At 36.4% G+C, this 13,208-nt stretch overlaps 1 protein-coding gene across 1 annotated transcript in view; it reads right to left on the reverse strand.

Moving 5' to 3' along the window:
* The window catches only part of PDE3B (phosphodiesterase 3B), an 87,180-nt gene extending 87,033 nt beyond the window's left edge, over nucleotides 1–147 (reverse strand). Inside the window, exon 1 of the mRNA XM_018075953.2 lies at nucleotides 122–147. Within this exon, the coding sequence (XP_017931442.2) occupies nucleotides 122–147 (26 nt within the window). The remainder of the gene's footprint in view (nucleotides 1–121) is intronic.
* Between the last annotated feature and the right edge of the window lie 13,061 nt (nucleotides 148–13,208).

Raw genomic sequence — 13,208 nt, forward strand, 5'->3', positions numbered from 1 at the left:
CCTCTCTGTCTCCCGCCTTCCTTCCCTCCCTTCCCAGGGCCCTGCGAACCGCACTTCCCGCGATCTTTTTTAAAACATAAATACATATGTACATATATATATCGATCTCTATCCCGCCGGCCCCCAGCAGCCCGGGCCACAGCGCATCGCCCTCGCCGGGCGCTCCCGGCTGGAAACGGGAAGGGACGGCTGGGGAAGCGATGAAGGGGCAGGAACGCTGAGCTGGCGCGACTTTGTGTTTTATCTTGTCCTTTTGCTTTGAGATGCCGAGGAAAAGTTGCTCGTACGGACTGTAAAGCACACGCAGAGTATCGAAGTGTTTCCCCTCTGAGGACCATCCCTTTTTCCCTTTTTTTTTTTTTTTTAAGCACCCGAGAAGTAAGTATGGATTAGAGTAATTGTCTGCACTCTTTTTTTTCAGTCTTTGTTAGTAATGTTGCAGATTAGACCGCGTTGCGCGACCAGGTTTATTTGCACAGCTAATCCCTTTGGAATGGATCAAAATAATCATTTTGGAACAGACTGTTTGGAAGTGTTTAGACTGCTGGAAGGGCAAATACTAATGGCATTTTTGAGTAACGCCTTTGCTCATTCATGCTGTTTGTTTCTGAAAAACTATTTAGCACTTTAGAAATTTATTATAACTGTTCATCTTTACCTTGTTACTTGAAACAAACGTCTTTTGAGCCATGTTTCCACAAAATATTGTGCTGCTTTACTGAAATTGGTTCAGAAATCAGTTCAGGTAGACCAGTGACTGCACTTTTTGCTTGTTTATTGAAACAAGGAACTCGAACTGATTTGGTGTCATGCTTGTGATTCGCTTCTTTTGGACAGCCTCCGAGTAGCAGCTGGTTTGGGGAAGCTGTGGGGCGGCAGGAAGTGCTGCTGCAGGACACGGGCCTGAAAGTCGAGCATGATTGCTGGCAGAAAATTCAGTATGCAGTGGCAAACGAAGTAACTTGTGTACATAAGATGGAAATAAGTAATGATTTGTTTTTCAAAAGGCAAATCAAACTGATGGATTTGAGTAGTGCAGTACACCTTCTTCTGTTGGAAATACTCCTAGACTCCCAAAAAAGAATACAGTTTTGTCCCAACTTGGTACAATTAACACAGATTCTGTACCATTCTACTGGTACTAAGAAGTTTTTGAAAAGGGGAAAATGTGAGGTTCCTTTGGAGATTATATCCATACATTTACTTGTATTCATGTGTTAATGATCTCAACTGGACCACAATCAAGTGTTTATGTAAATGCTTTCATGGCTGAGATGTATCTTCTATTATGCATATCCTTTATTTTTCAGTTCCTTTGAATTTAGCTATAAATAAATACATTCCAGAAATAATAAGCTGGTGTAGTCTTCATTGAAACATATTTGGGGATATCTGTCTGTAGCAGTGGGCACTAGAAAATGCCTAAGGAAGACTACAGAGATAGGATGTCATATGATCCCTTATAGCACAAATGCAACCATCTGTGGCTTTAGCACTTTCTGAATCAGAAGTGGTGTCTTATTCTTAACAGTTCTCAGTAGGTTTTTATTCCACAAATTTCCCTGCTGTTTTTTCTTTTGAATCCACATAGGTTTTTAACATCTGCAGAGCAGTGCAAGAAAAAAAATCCTTGCTCAATTCCTATCTATCTTAACTTATATTCTTCTCATTTTGATAGAAACAATGAACAGTTCCTTTTTAGTCACTTTCTCTCCTCAATTTATTATTTTATATCTTTCCTCAGTCTTGTATTTATTTTCTAAGCTGACGAGTTTTGATATACTTGATTTTTTTCATGTCAGTACTATTTTTTTTTGAACACTACTATATGCTTTTAGAGAAGAGGAGACCAGGAGTTATACCCAGTATTCAAGACACAAGCACAATTGAAATAATTATTTTCATGTCATTATTCAGTTCTTTGCTTATAATTCTTGTCACTCATTTGTTTTGCTTTGCTAGGGAAGTGAGAAAGCAGATAAACTAGGTATTGTTGAAAGTTGTTCTGTTGAACATTGAACACTGTTTTCACAACGTTAACTATGTATGTCCCAGGCTCTATTTTCTGATTGTTAATATCTACATCCACTAGATAATTCTATAGGTAAGATTAGGATTTTTTCTGTGTTTACATACAGTTATCTGCAGTAAATTTCACCTGCCTTTGAACTCAGGATTGTGAGGCTTTAAGCAGATTCCTTTAGCCAGCTCTAGCTTTACTACCCTCAGTAACTTTGCATTAACAGCATACTTCACCACCTTACTATTTGTTTTCACATAATTTATCATTAATTAATTAGCTTTTATTTAGTGGTATGTGTGTGCAAAAACACCCTGAAGAAATGTATACACCAAACAACAAACAAGAGAACTATTATGCCTCCAGAAAACCCATACAAGTGTGGTCCACTTAGGGAAATCAAAAGTCTTAACCAAACTTGAGTGAATGTTTGGAGAAACACCAGCACTGTACCTTCTCTTTAAAGTTTGTATCGTGGCAAACACCATGGCTGTTCTGTAGAAACACGTGCTGCAGCCAGCAGCTGGAGCTGCTTGGATCATCCTGTGCTTATCTGTGTGCAGTGTGCTCTCCTTTAAATACCAACTGCCGAGATGTTTGTATGTCTGCAGGGCTGAAGGCCTAGAGAAACCTGTGTTGGTTTGTAGCCAACAAGATGTAATGGGAACAAGTGACTGAAGGATACACCAAGGTGCAGTTACTAAGGGAATTACAAATGCTCAGGTGAAAGAGGCTTCTCATGCCAGTGTATTCACAATGCATGATGTCAGTATACTTGCAACGAGGTGTTGTGAATCCATTTGTCGTGTCTAAGGCTGGGAAAGAGAGATCCAGTTGCCTTCCACATAAAGCGATGTTAACTCACAACATTTTGATCATTGTTTGGCAGCAAAGACCAAGTTGCTACGAGTTTTATCTTTTACTTTTATTTGTCAAAAACAGGCCAGCCCACGGCAAAGAAAACTGGAAAGGAGTAACGAAAAGTAACTTGTTTATTGTATGATAAGGCGTTTCTAGTGGATGTAGTGCTTGTCAGTTTAAAAAGCATGGGTGATAGCACTGGAAAGATGGAGCTGCTGTGATAGGCCACAGTTAGATGAGATTTCCCGTTTCTTGTGTAGAAAGTTACTTCTACAATAATCTTTGACAAACTATCAGTGAGTAGCAGAAATATTGTATCAAGCTAATGAAACACTAACTCTGTTTAGAAAAGACAGGGACACAAAGGTTTTCCTCCCTCCATAATTTTGTTTTTATGGAGAGAAGCAGCAGCTTGCTGGCTTCTAGTATTTTATCTAGATGCTTCTACTATTGTATTTTTTAAATCTAGGAGATCAGCCTCCTTGTCTGAACAAGCTTGGACTCTTCAGCAATGGACTAACATCTACATCTCCAGATAAGCACATAATGATGTGGACCTCTACAGCTGAAAAGTGTTTTAATCATACACAGGCTTACTTTAGAGGTGAAATTGTCAATGGTTTTTAATGATTTATAAACAGAATTTAATGATGTGGATGTGATTTCAGTAGTCAGGCCACGTGTAATCTGCATATTTGTTCATGTAAAATTAATGGTCTAATGCTTCATATTGGCTTTATGGAAAGTTTTAATGGAATTGCATAACTTTTTAAAACACATTTTTATGTAATATATTATGTATAAATTTTAAAAATGTTTGAGAAGTTGTTCAGAAATTACAATTTTAAATAAATTAAGATGTCTTCGGCTATTTTTTCCCCTGAGTTTGGATGTTTATTTCCTAATAAAAATAAAGATGATGGGCTATCAAGTTCAACAAATAAGGGTCAAAGTTCTGGCTTTAAGGTATTTGAGAACTGTGTAATTATATATGATACTTGTTTTTTTACATGAGCTTATTTGGAGAATAGTGGTATAGTTTGGGGGAGGGGGTGAAAATAAAAATGCAGTAATTCATCAGTTGTCAGATTTAGTTTTTTTCACAGCTAATTATTCAAGTACAATTTGTCATCCTATATTATAAGCAAAACTGATGGTTAATAATAAAATAGAAGATAAGAGACTTTCTTCATATGTAGCATCTCTATAAAAAGTTTATTTTATGCTGAATCATGTTTTATCATAAAAGCTACACCTTCAGTGAAATAGCATTAAAGTTCAGAATACATACTAATATTTCAATGGCAATTCAGTCCTTAACTTGCTAATTGAAATTTCTGTCTTGAATTGAAATAGAGGCATTTTATGGACTCTGCTTATTAATAGAGCTAAAGATTAAAATCTAACTAGGTTAAATCTAACCATGGTTTGGTTTTTCAGAGAAATCTGACTTAATGCATGAGCATTAGATGCTTAAATATATTCTGAAAAAAAAAGACCAAAATTAGTCCAAGTCAAGTCATTTATTGGGAAGGAGAGGGGAGAGAAAAATGAGCTGAATCATTTAGTCAGCTTCTCTCATTTCCAGATCTTTCAGATACCCATTTTATTGACCCTAAATCATTAAGACAGGTCCTTGTTAATAAACATTCATTTAAATTCTGTTAAATTGCTAAAATTACATTATATTGTCAGCAGGCATAAAATAACCCAGTAAAGAAATTGTGCTGAGTTATACCTCTTCAGTGTCTGGCCTGTTTCAGCACATGCTTGAGTATAATCTCAACAGTTGTGTTTGGCTGTATTATTCCATTCAGTTTTGTGTATGAAGCTCTTATAGGCCTTAATGCATTCAGAAATTCATCATACTTAATTCTTTCTTATGTCAAGTGTTGGAAAAACTTGGACCTTGAAGAAAATAGTATAAACATAGTAATTGTTCTTTTCATAGTTAAACAAAACTGAAAACTTTGACTTGAAGTATCAGGCTGCAGATGTCTGAATAAGAGTGGAAATACGTAAAATATCTTACCTCCTAAATAAAAAAAGAAATCTGGACTCTTAAGCCTTCTTCTCTTCTGTGATGTTTGGATATGAATTTTACTTTATCATTCAAAATAATGGTGGCCTAATAAGACAGTCTGTGTAAGCAAATCTCCAGACCAAAACATCTAATTCCCTCACTACAAAGAAGGAGAAATGTAACATAATCCTGTAATTGGTGACTTAGTAACAATTTCTGCTGGAGATTCAACATGAGATTAAAAAACAGCAAAATTATGCAATTAAGCTGATTAGCTCATTAATGTGGAAGTGTTTTGTCATTCTAACCACAGAAGGAATTCATCTGAGTGGAAAAGTAGACAGGAATAAATTTTGGTGGGAGCCAGAAATTGTCTGGGTTTTATGTGATAAATTTATGTGGTTTATGTCTGTCCTCTAACACCTAAGCACAGCACCAGCATTTCTCGGGCTAATTTTATTTTTATTGCTTGTTAAGACCAAGTTCATCATGCATTACCTGAGCTGTTTATGTTTTTCAGGAAGACATGACACGCAGTGGAAGTGTTCCAGTTTCAAACAACTTGCCTCAATAATCTTTCCTTTTTAAGTCTACTTTTGTGGCTAAAAATTACTTTCGTTCCTCATATAGTGCAATGGGACTGTTTAGCATTTGTAATCAATACTGTGTACAATTGCAGTAATTTATCAGCCTGCCTTTAGCATGTTAGCTGAAGATCCTGTTTGCCATTCATTCACAAAGTTGTGTTGGGCAAGGATTAGGTTGGATATTAGAAAAAAGCCCTCCACCCAGAGCGTGGCTGAGCACTGGAACAGGCTCCCCAGGGAAGTGGTCACAGCACCAAGCCTGACAGAATTCAAGAAGCATTTGGACAATGTTGTCAGGCACATGGTGTGGTTCTTGGGGCTGTCCTGTGCAGGGCCAGGAGTTGGACTTTGATGATCCTTGTGGGTCTCTTCCAACTCAAGGTATTCTATGATTCTGTGAATCACAGTTTGTTGAAAGCAGTACCCATTAAGACAACTCAGAGCCTGAATTTACCATGTGAGAAACCGCACACCAACTGAAGTGAAATGTGTTTGTAATTCTGGTGGGTTTGCTGCTTTTGTCTCCTCTGTATGGTACAATGACACATCAGGATTATTTACAAACATTGAGGGATAGTATTTAGTTGTCAAAGGCAAACAAATTCGGGTAAAGCAGACAGCAGTGTCACAAGATCAAGTAACGAGTAAGTGACTTGATCATTTACCTCAACTATTTTTGTGTTCAAAACTAGCACTTGTTACCCTGAGGCATGATGTTACAGTAAGAGGAGGAGCAGTTGGATGTGAAAATGTGTCTAAACATATCCAAGATGTGTATTTTTTGTCAGGTGATATTCTTTACAAGTAAGAATAAACAGGATATTTTAGAAAATATTGCTGACCTCTTTGGTGTTGCCCAAGTAGCAAACACTAGTCTATCATAAAAAAAACCTGTCCCCCTATTGTTAACAACGTCTGAATTGACTACCTAAGCCAAAATGAGGGTACATTATGGAAATTTTACAAATTCTGAATCTAGATAATTCAAGTGTATTTAATTTCAGTTGATTAGATTTTATGTGCTTATTTATAGCTAAAATGCACCCAGCACAAAGGTGTGCAAAGTAATGATGTAGAAACAATCAGCCACGCGCACCTGTTGGATCTTTCTTGCGATGAAAGAATAATAATTGACCCACAATAGCAAAAGCAACACATTTAGAAGGGTTTTTCCATTGCTTTGGAGTTTTTGTTTTTGAATTAACGAAAGCCTTAGAGGAAAGGACCTTGAAAGGGAGCAAACTGGACGCAGCAACAGATTTTAAAAAAGCTGATTAGGGAAACCCAGAAGCTGACATTATGATATCTTTGCATTTATGCTCAATTAGTAATAACTAGCTGGCAGTGACTAATGTTTAATATAACAAACTCAAACACTGTATCAGCAGAGAACTGTGTTTCAGTCATTAACTGAGTTATTATTTATCATGTATTTGCAATGTCATTTATACCGTTCTGTAATGTTTCCTGTTGTGATTGTTTAAACTATGGGTGACCTAATTGCCCTCTACAACTACTTGAAAGGAGGTTGTATTAGGTTTGGGTTGGCCTATTCTCCCAGGCAACTAGTGACAGGATGAGAGGACGTAGCCTCAAGATGTGCCAGGGGAGGTTCAGATGGGACATCAGGAAGAATTTCTTCACAGAAGAGGTGATTAGACATTGGAAGGGGCTACCCAGGGAGGTGGTGGAGTCACCATCCCCAGAGGTGTTCAAGAAATGACTGGACATGGCACTTAGTGCCATGGTCTGGTTGACAAGGTGGTGATCGGTCAAAGGTTAGACTTGGTGGTCTCACAGGTCTTTTCCAACCTAAATGATTCTGTACTTATGTAAGAATTTATGAAAGCATGGGAAAAATCTCAAGGGTTTTTTTTGACCTGAAATCTATCTAGTTCAACCTTGATGGAATTTTGGTTACATTTGGAAAAAAATTTATATCAATTGCAAGTTATACGAAACACATGTACCTTATTTTCTTATAACTATTAGCATAACACGGACTATGAACTGACTTACAGAGGTTTTTATTTAGTTTACATTCAAATATTTTTTCCAGAGCAATAGACATTGCATAATAAATTTCACTGATCCGGTATTCACTAGCACTGACCTACAACAAACTGCAGTGCTACGTTTACTTGATTATTTTTTATTACTATATTACAAATGCCATCTTTACTGGAATTGGCATGTTTATTAAATATGAATATTATACTATGCCAATATATTTCTAGAGAAAAAGTAGAGTGAACAAACAGTACAATTAGTAAATGAAGTGAACATGTACCTGTTATTATCCTTTATTATTGTTTACTTACTTACTGATTTGTAAAAGCTGCTGGTTTGTAATCCATTTCTCTGTGACTGCTGTTAGTTACAAGGACTCTAAAATTCATAATAATTACTGTTTAGTACCAACATGTACTAATGGTAATGGTTTGAAAGTTTGTGATTCCTGGCCACTTTAGTTTTTAGTACTTAATTATTGTAAGGCTTATTGTAATGTAGTAGTTTCCTAAATGTTGGTCTCCTAGACACACGCAACCTTTGGGATTTAAAACACTGCACACTGTTTTCATTAACTGATGTACTAAAATTACAAAAAAGCTACATACCAGGAGGTTATCCAGATGCCAAAGACACTGAGTGACACACTTCAGCTGAAGTTACTCACATCATGTACTCAAACTGTTAATTCTGAGGCACTTCTATATTAAAAAGTGAACATCAGGTGTCAGTTGGTATTGTTGAAGTTGGATTTATACAAGATTTTATGACCTTCAGTTTTGGCCTTGATTTCTTACTGTGAAGTCACTTAAATAGCTCTGATCATTAAAATATTACAGACTTGGCATGTTTGCTTCCATTAATGTTGAAAGTGAAGAATATATCTGTTACATATAAATTTAGTTTTGCTTTTATTTACTGTTGTCTCCCCTTCTCATGAGTGATGAGTTTTTCATGCAAGTTCTGAAAGGACTAGAGGGAAGAAGGAAAACAGCATTACACTTTTAAGGAAAAGTTTACTTAAATTATCAGTGCCTTCTGATATATTAGGGTGAAAAAGATCACAATTTTCTAGGCTCAATTTATATACATCGTAATTTAGGAATTGTTAAAAGGTACATGGGGCAGTTGTAGTATTAATTGAAATCCTGGAATGCATCCTATCTAGTTACCTGCCCAGCCATGTCTCCTACACAAATAGGTTTGTACCAAATCTAATGGTGGAATTAACATATTTCTGAACAGAAAAACGTTGAATTGTTGTAAAATATATTAATCTGGCATGTAAATTAAAATAACTAAGTAATTTTCAGGTTTTGAGTTGAAAGGCCTGGTTCTGTACATTGCCTGGCCAAGTAAAAAGGCCTTAGAGAGGATAGGCAGGAGCGCTGCTTTAGTACATATATTTTTTAATACCAAGGCTTTAGACAATAATGATCTATAAACATGCTTCTGAGACATCTAGCTAAAGCCCTTTGGTTTTATTGTAGATACAGGAATATATTGAATTGGGACATAAGCAAAATGAGTATATAATAGATTGTTTTACATATGTAAGGTAACAAGATTGCCAGGGCAATATGTACATTTTTTTTCTGTTTGCGTTAACCTGAAACACAGATAAATTATTTTTATAAATGGACATGATGTTTTAGAAGACGTTTGTGAAGTCAGGCCAAGATTTTCAAGTTACTTGAAAAGTTTGTATTAAGTGACACAATGACCTTCAGAAGTTTAATTTACGTGAACCACAACCAATAGAATGGGGTACTTTCCATGTGTTGTTAATTGCTTAATCACCTAACATAGTTCACAAACGAAAGTGTAAAATTTTTAGATATGGAATGCAAACAATATGTTCCAAGAATCAAAAGTTGTTTCTTCTGATAAGAAATCTATCATCTGTTTTTCTTCCTTCTCTACATTTTTTCCCTTTTTCACCTTGTTTTTCCATAGAGCCAGACTATAGGAACTCTAAGAAAGCTTCCTTGATGATTAATAGTAAGCCAAGCATGCTTTGTTTGAATTAGGCAAGGATTCTGTATTCTCTTTTCAGCTGATCTATACTTCCTTTCTCCCTTAGAGCATTATCTGTACCTAGTGCTATAAGCCAGATAATCTCATTGATGGCAGCAGAGTGTGCACAAGTATCAGCTCCCTGCATAATGACAATGGGACAATAAGCACAGACCTCTTTCTGCTCAGTTGTTCTCAAATGTTGACTGAAAATGCTTCCTTTTTTCATACAGCACCTGTGGGTTGTAGAATTCTGACTCCCACCCTTGAAACTTTTTCATTTTTTTTACAGCTAAGAGGGGCTTAGCTACTGCTGGCATTATTAGTCTACTTTGTTTAGGTTCTTCTTTGGGGTTTTGAGAGGTGTACTGATCTTGGCAATTGTTTCATCGTCTCAGACAATCATTCCCATTGCATCGATAGCCAGTATTCCTGAACAACTTTCTCTTCATACCCACTGAGATCATTAGCACCAGCTTCAAGAGCATTTGTTAATTAGGCTTTTGGGTTCTTAAGGATGAAGTATCATCAAAAGAGCTTACTATCCCACAAACAAACTACAAAATTGCTTTTGAGCATTCTGTTTCAGTCAGAATGGGAAAGAGCAGTACTCCAGACAAAGACAAAACCCCATACCTGGGACACCCTGATTCCCGAATAAGACCTTAGTAGTGGGCGAGCTCCATGACCACTGTGGCAGCTGGAGAAGCTTGTCAGACCTGCAGCATCATGTTACCTGTTTTCCAGAGCCATGACACAACCTATTGCCATATTACCATGTACTTTAGGAAAAGATCTCCCTGCGGTCAACATATTCACCTCTGCTCACTGCATCATAAGCACTTTCCAAGGCTACTTTTCTGAGAACTCATGACTGACTTGTGCTCCATAAAAGACCAGACTTTTCAGTCTCATTTCAGTTCCACATTAGGAACTACCTTGTGCGCTTCTCAAACTGTATCCAGAAGGTCTTTGACCATCTGGTGACCTTTATCAGATTACTGTCTAAAGATTTTTGCCAGAAGTTTGACACTCCAATTATTGAGGGTCATATATCATCTAGAACAATCCTGCAAGCCTCACTTGACACAGCAGGGACAGCAGTCTGTGGTTTCACCCCCTTCTTATTTCTTAGGCAATTTTCTTGGCTTTTGTGTTTCCAGGGAGAATAAAGCAATTATAAAGAAAGAGATTCCTTAGTATCCTTTCCAAAGAAGCTTTATGGCCCACAAAAAGGTGTGACCTGGGACATCATACCAGAAGTAAGCAGAAGTGGTAGGAAATAACTTACACTTCTACTAGGTGTTTAGTGAAGTTTTGCCCTTATTTTAAAGTATGGACTTTTTCATGGATGAGCCTGAGCAACATTTTTATTAAAATGTTCTTCTAACTACCCATTCTCCCAGGTCTTTGTAAGAGACATTTGCTTTCTTGGCTAGAAGTTGTGTCTGGGTGACTCGAGATCGGAAGAAGGTATGCTGTCCACTCCAGAAGTAAATATATCAGGTATCAGACACTTCTGAAATCTGCCTGGTTCTTGAATGAGCTGGAAAACAGATTAGGTCATTCAAGCATCCATATCACATGCAGGGAGCCCATGTCGAGGTACTTGAGACTTTTCTACAGGAATGTGGTTAACCAAGTCTCATTCTTCCCGTGGATGTGAATAGGAAATGTCAGTCTTTTTACTACTGAATGGATTCCAAACTCTTTTGTAATCATCATTAAAGGAGACAAATGCATTCATGTCCCTTTTTTTTTTTTTTTACTGCCCAGACAGTTTTTTTCCCCCTTCAGAGAAATACCCTAATTAATAGAAGAACAAATAGTAGATTTAATTTTCCATGTGACACACGGCAAAGCCTATTTTCTTTTCCTTGTCCTCATTGTCTGGACTTCTGCTCTATTTCCTGTATGGCACTGGGTTCCTCTCACAGCTCAACCTATTTGACTGCTTTTTCAGCACTGTACTTCCAGGTTAGTACCTTCTTTGGGGTTTTTTAATACTATAGTAACTGCATCTTGAAGGGTTTGATAATATTTTTTTCACCTTTATCTACCAGTTTTCAAGTAGGTTTTGAATATCATAGTTGTTTTCTCTGTTTCTGAATACTTTCGAGTGGTCAGAGATGGTAATTGAGCTTTGAAGTACTTGTGAATATTCATCACAGGTCCTTTATAACTTAGGTTAATCTTGGAAAGAGTATACATTAAGACAGAAAAAGTATGGAAGAACACATGCAAAGCTAGATATACATTAAAACTGAGATACATTTTATGAAATTCACATTCGCTTCACTTTGCAGAAGTGGTTGTATAATGAGTTCATCCATGGCTAGAAACCAGAGAAAGTTGGGCAATTTGATACCAGTGCTCAAAAGTCTCTTAAAGGAGAGGTAAATCCCTCCTCTGCCATGAAGTACTGCTGTCATTTTACTTGTAAACTACTGTAGCAAAATGTTGTATTATTAAAAAAACTTTGTAAAAATACAAAAGTGCATAATGACGTTGTTACACTGCCAATTCCTGTTACAGTTTTAAATTTCTTTTCTTCTTTGTGGCTAACCAAATTTGGGCCAAAATCCAGAAGACCATTCACAAATATGTTGCTGGAGGGGGCTTAAAATTCACGAGGCAAATGCTATGGTATGAAATTTGAAGATATAATCACATAACCACCAGCTTTCAATAAAAGCAGAAATCAGATACAATTTATACACCTTCTTAATTTGATTTAAATTTGACAATACCCACTACGTGTTCAAGATCTAACTAAAACTGAGGCTAAACTGAAGTCAGTTAAAAAAAAATCATTGATAATGTTGTAAAGATTATTACTCAGAAACTGGATTTTAAAACTCAGGTTGAATATATTCTGAAGGAATGTTTAATGAATCTGATTTGCATTAGAAACATATACTGATGCCACTTTAGTAAAAGCTATACTATGAAAGGGAAAGCCATATACTCAGGTGAGACTTGGTAATTATTGATAGGGAAGCAGCATCACGGAATACTTCAAATTACACTGTATAAGTGATTTTTTGGATAAGATCCTAAACAAATGAACTTAATGCTTTGCTTTAGTGGTAAGAAGAGTATTTTTGTCTGAAGCTAATCTAGATAACATTTGCTAAGTGTTGTGCAAAGTTAATAGTGAGAATACAGAATTTGATAAAAGGAACATTCTGTTTGAGAGTAACTTATTTTGTAACTTTCAGCCATGTGATTTTACACAATATTAAAAGAAATACAAATCCATCCATATTCGCTGCTCACTGGGAGACAAGAAGGTACCCAGAGCTTTCTGGTAATTGTATTGCCTTAATACATTTCAAATTGCACAACAAAAATGGACAGTCTCTGCCACTGGTCACTTCAAAATCCTAAGGTACATCTTCAGTTTCCAACCTGGAAAATATCGTCCTGTGTTTATTAAATATTAGAACACAGTTGAAAGGGTCTATACAAATGCAGAAATAATCTTCCGATTTCACAGTCTGTTCTTCTTTTTTTTTTTCTTTTAAATTTCCCTATTCCAAGTATGAAATCTTCCGTTTGGTAATAACTTTTGTCTGAAGAATTATTATTCCCATTCATTTAACGATGTGATAAACACATCTTTAAAATATTTTGGTACCACAGAACCTCTCGCGAACGAGACATCTGTAGTCACAAATCTATTGGATAC

Source organism: Manacus vitellinus, unplaced genomic scaffold (genome assembly GCF_001715985.3).
Source record: "Manacus vitellinus isolate BGI_N305 unplaced genomic scaffold, ASM171598v3 scaffold_30_pilon, whole genome shotgun sequence".
NCBI classification, from domain to species: Eukaryota; Metazoa; Chordata; class Aves; order Passeriformes; family Pipridae; genus Manacus; species Manacus vitellinus.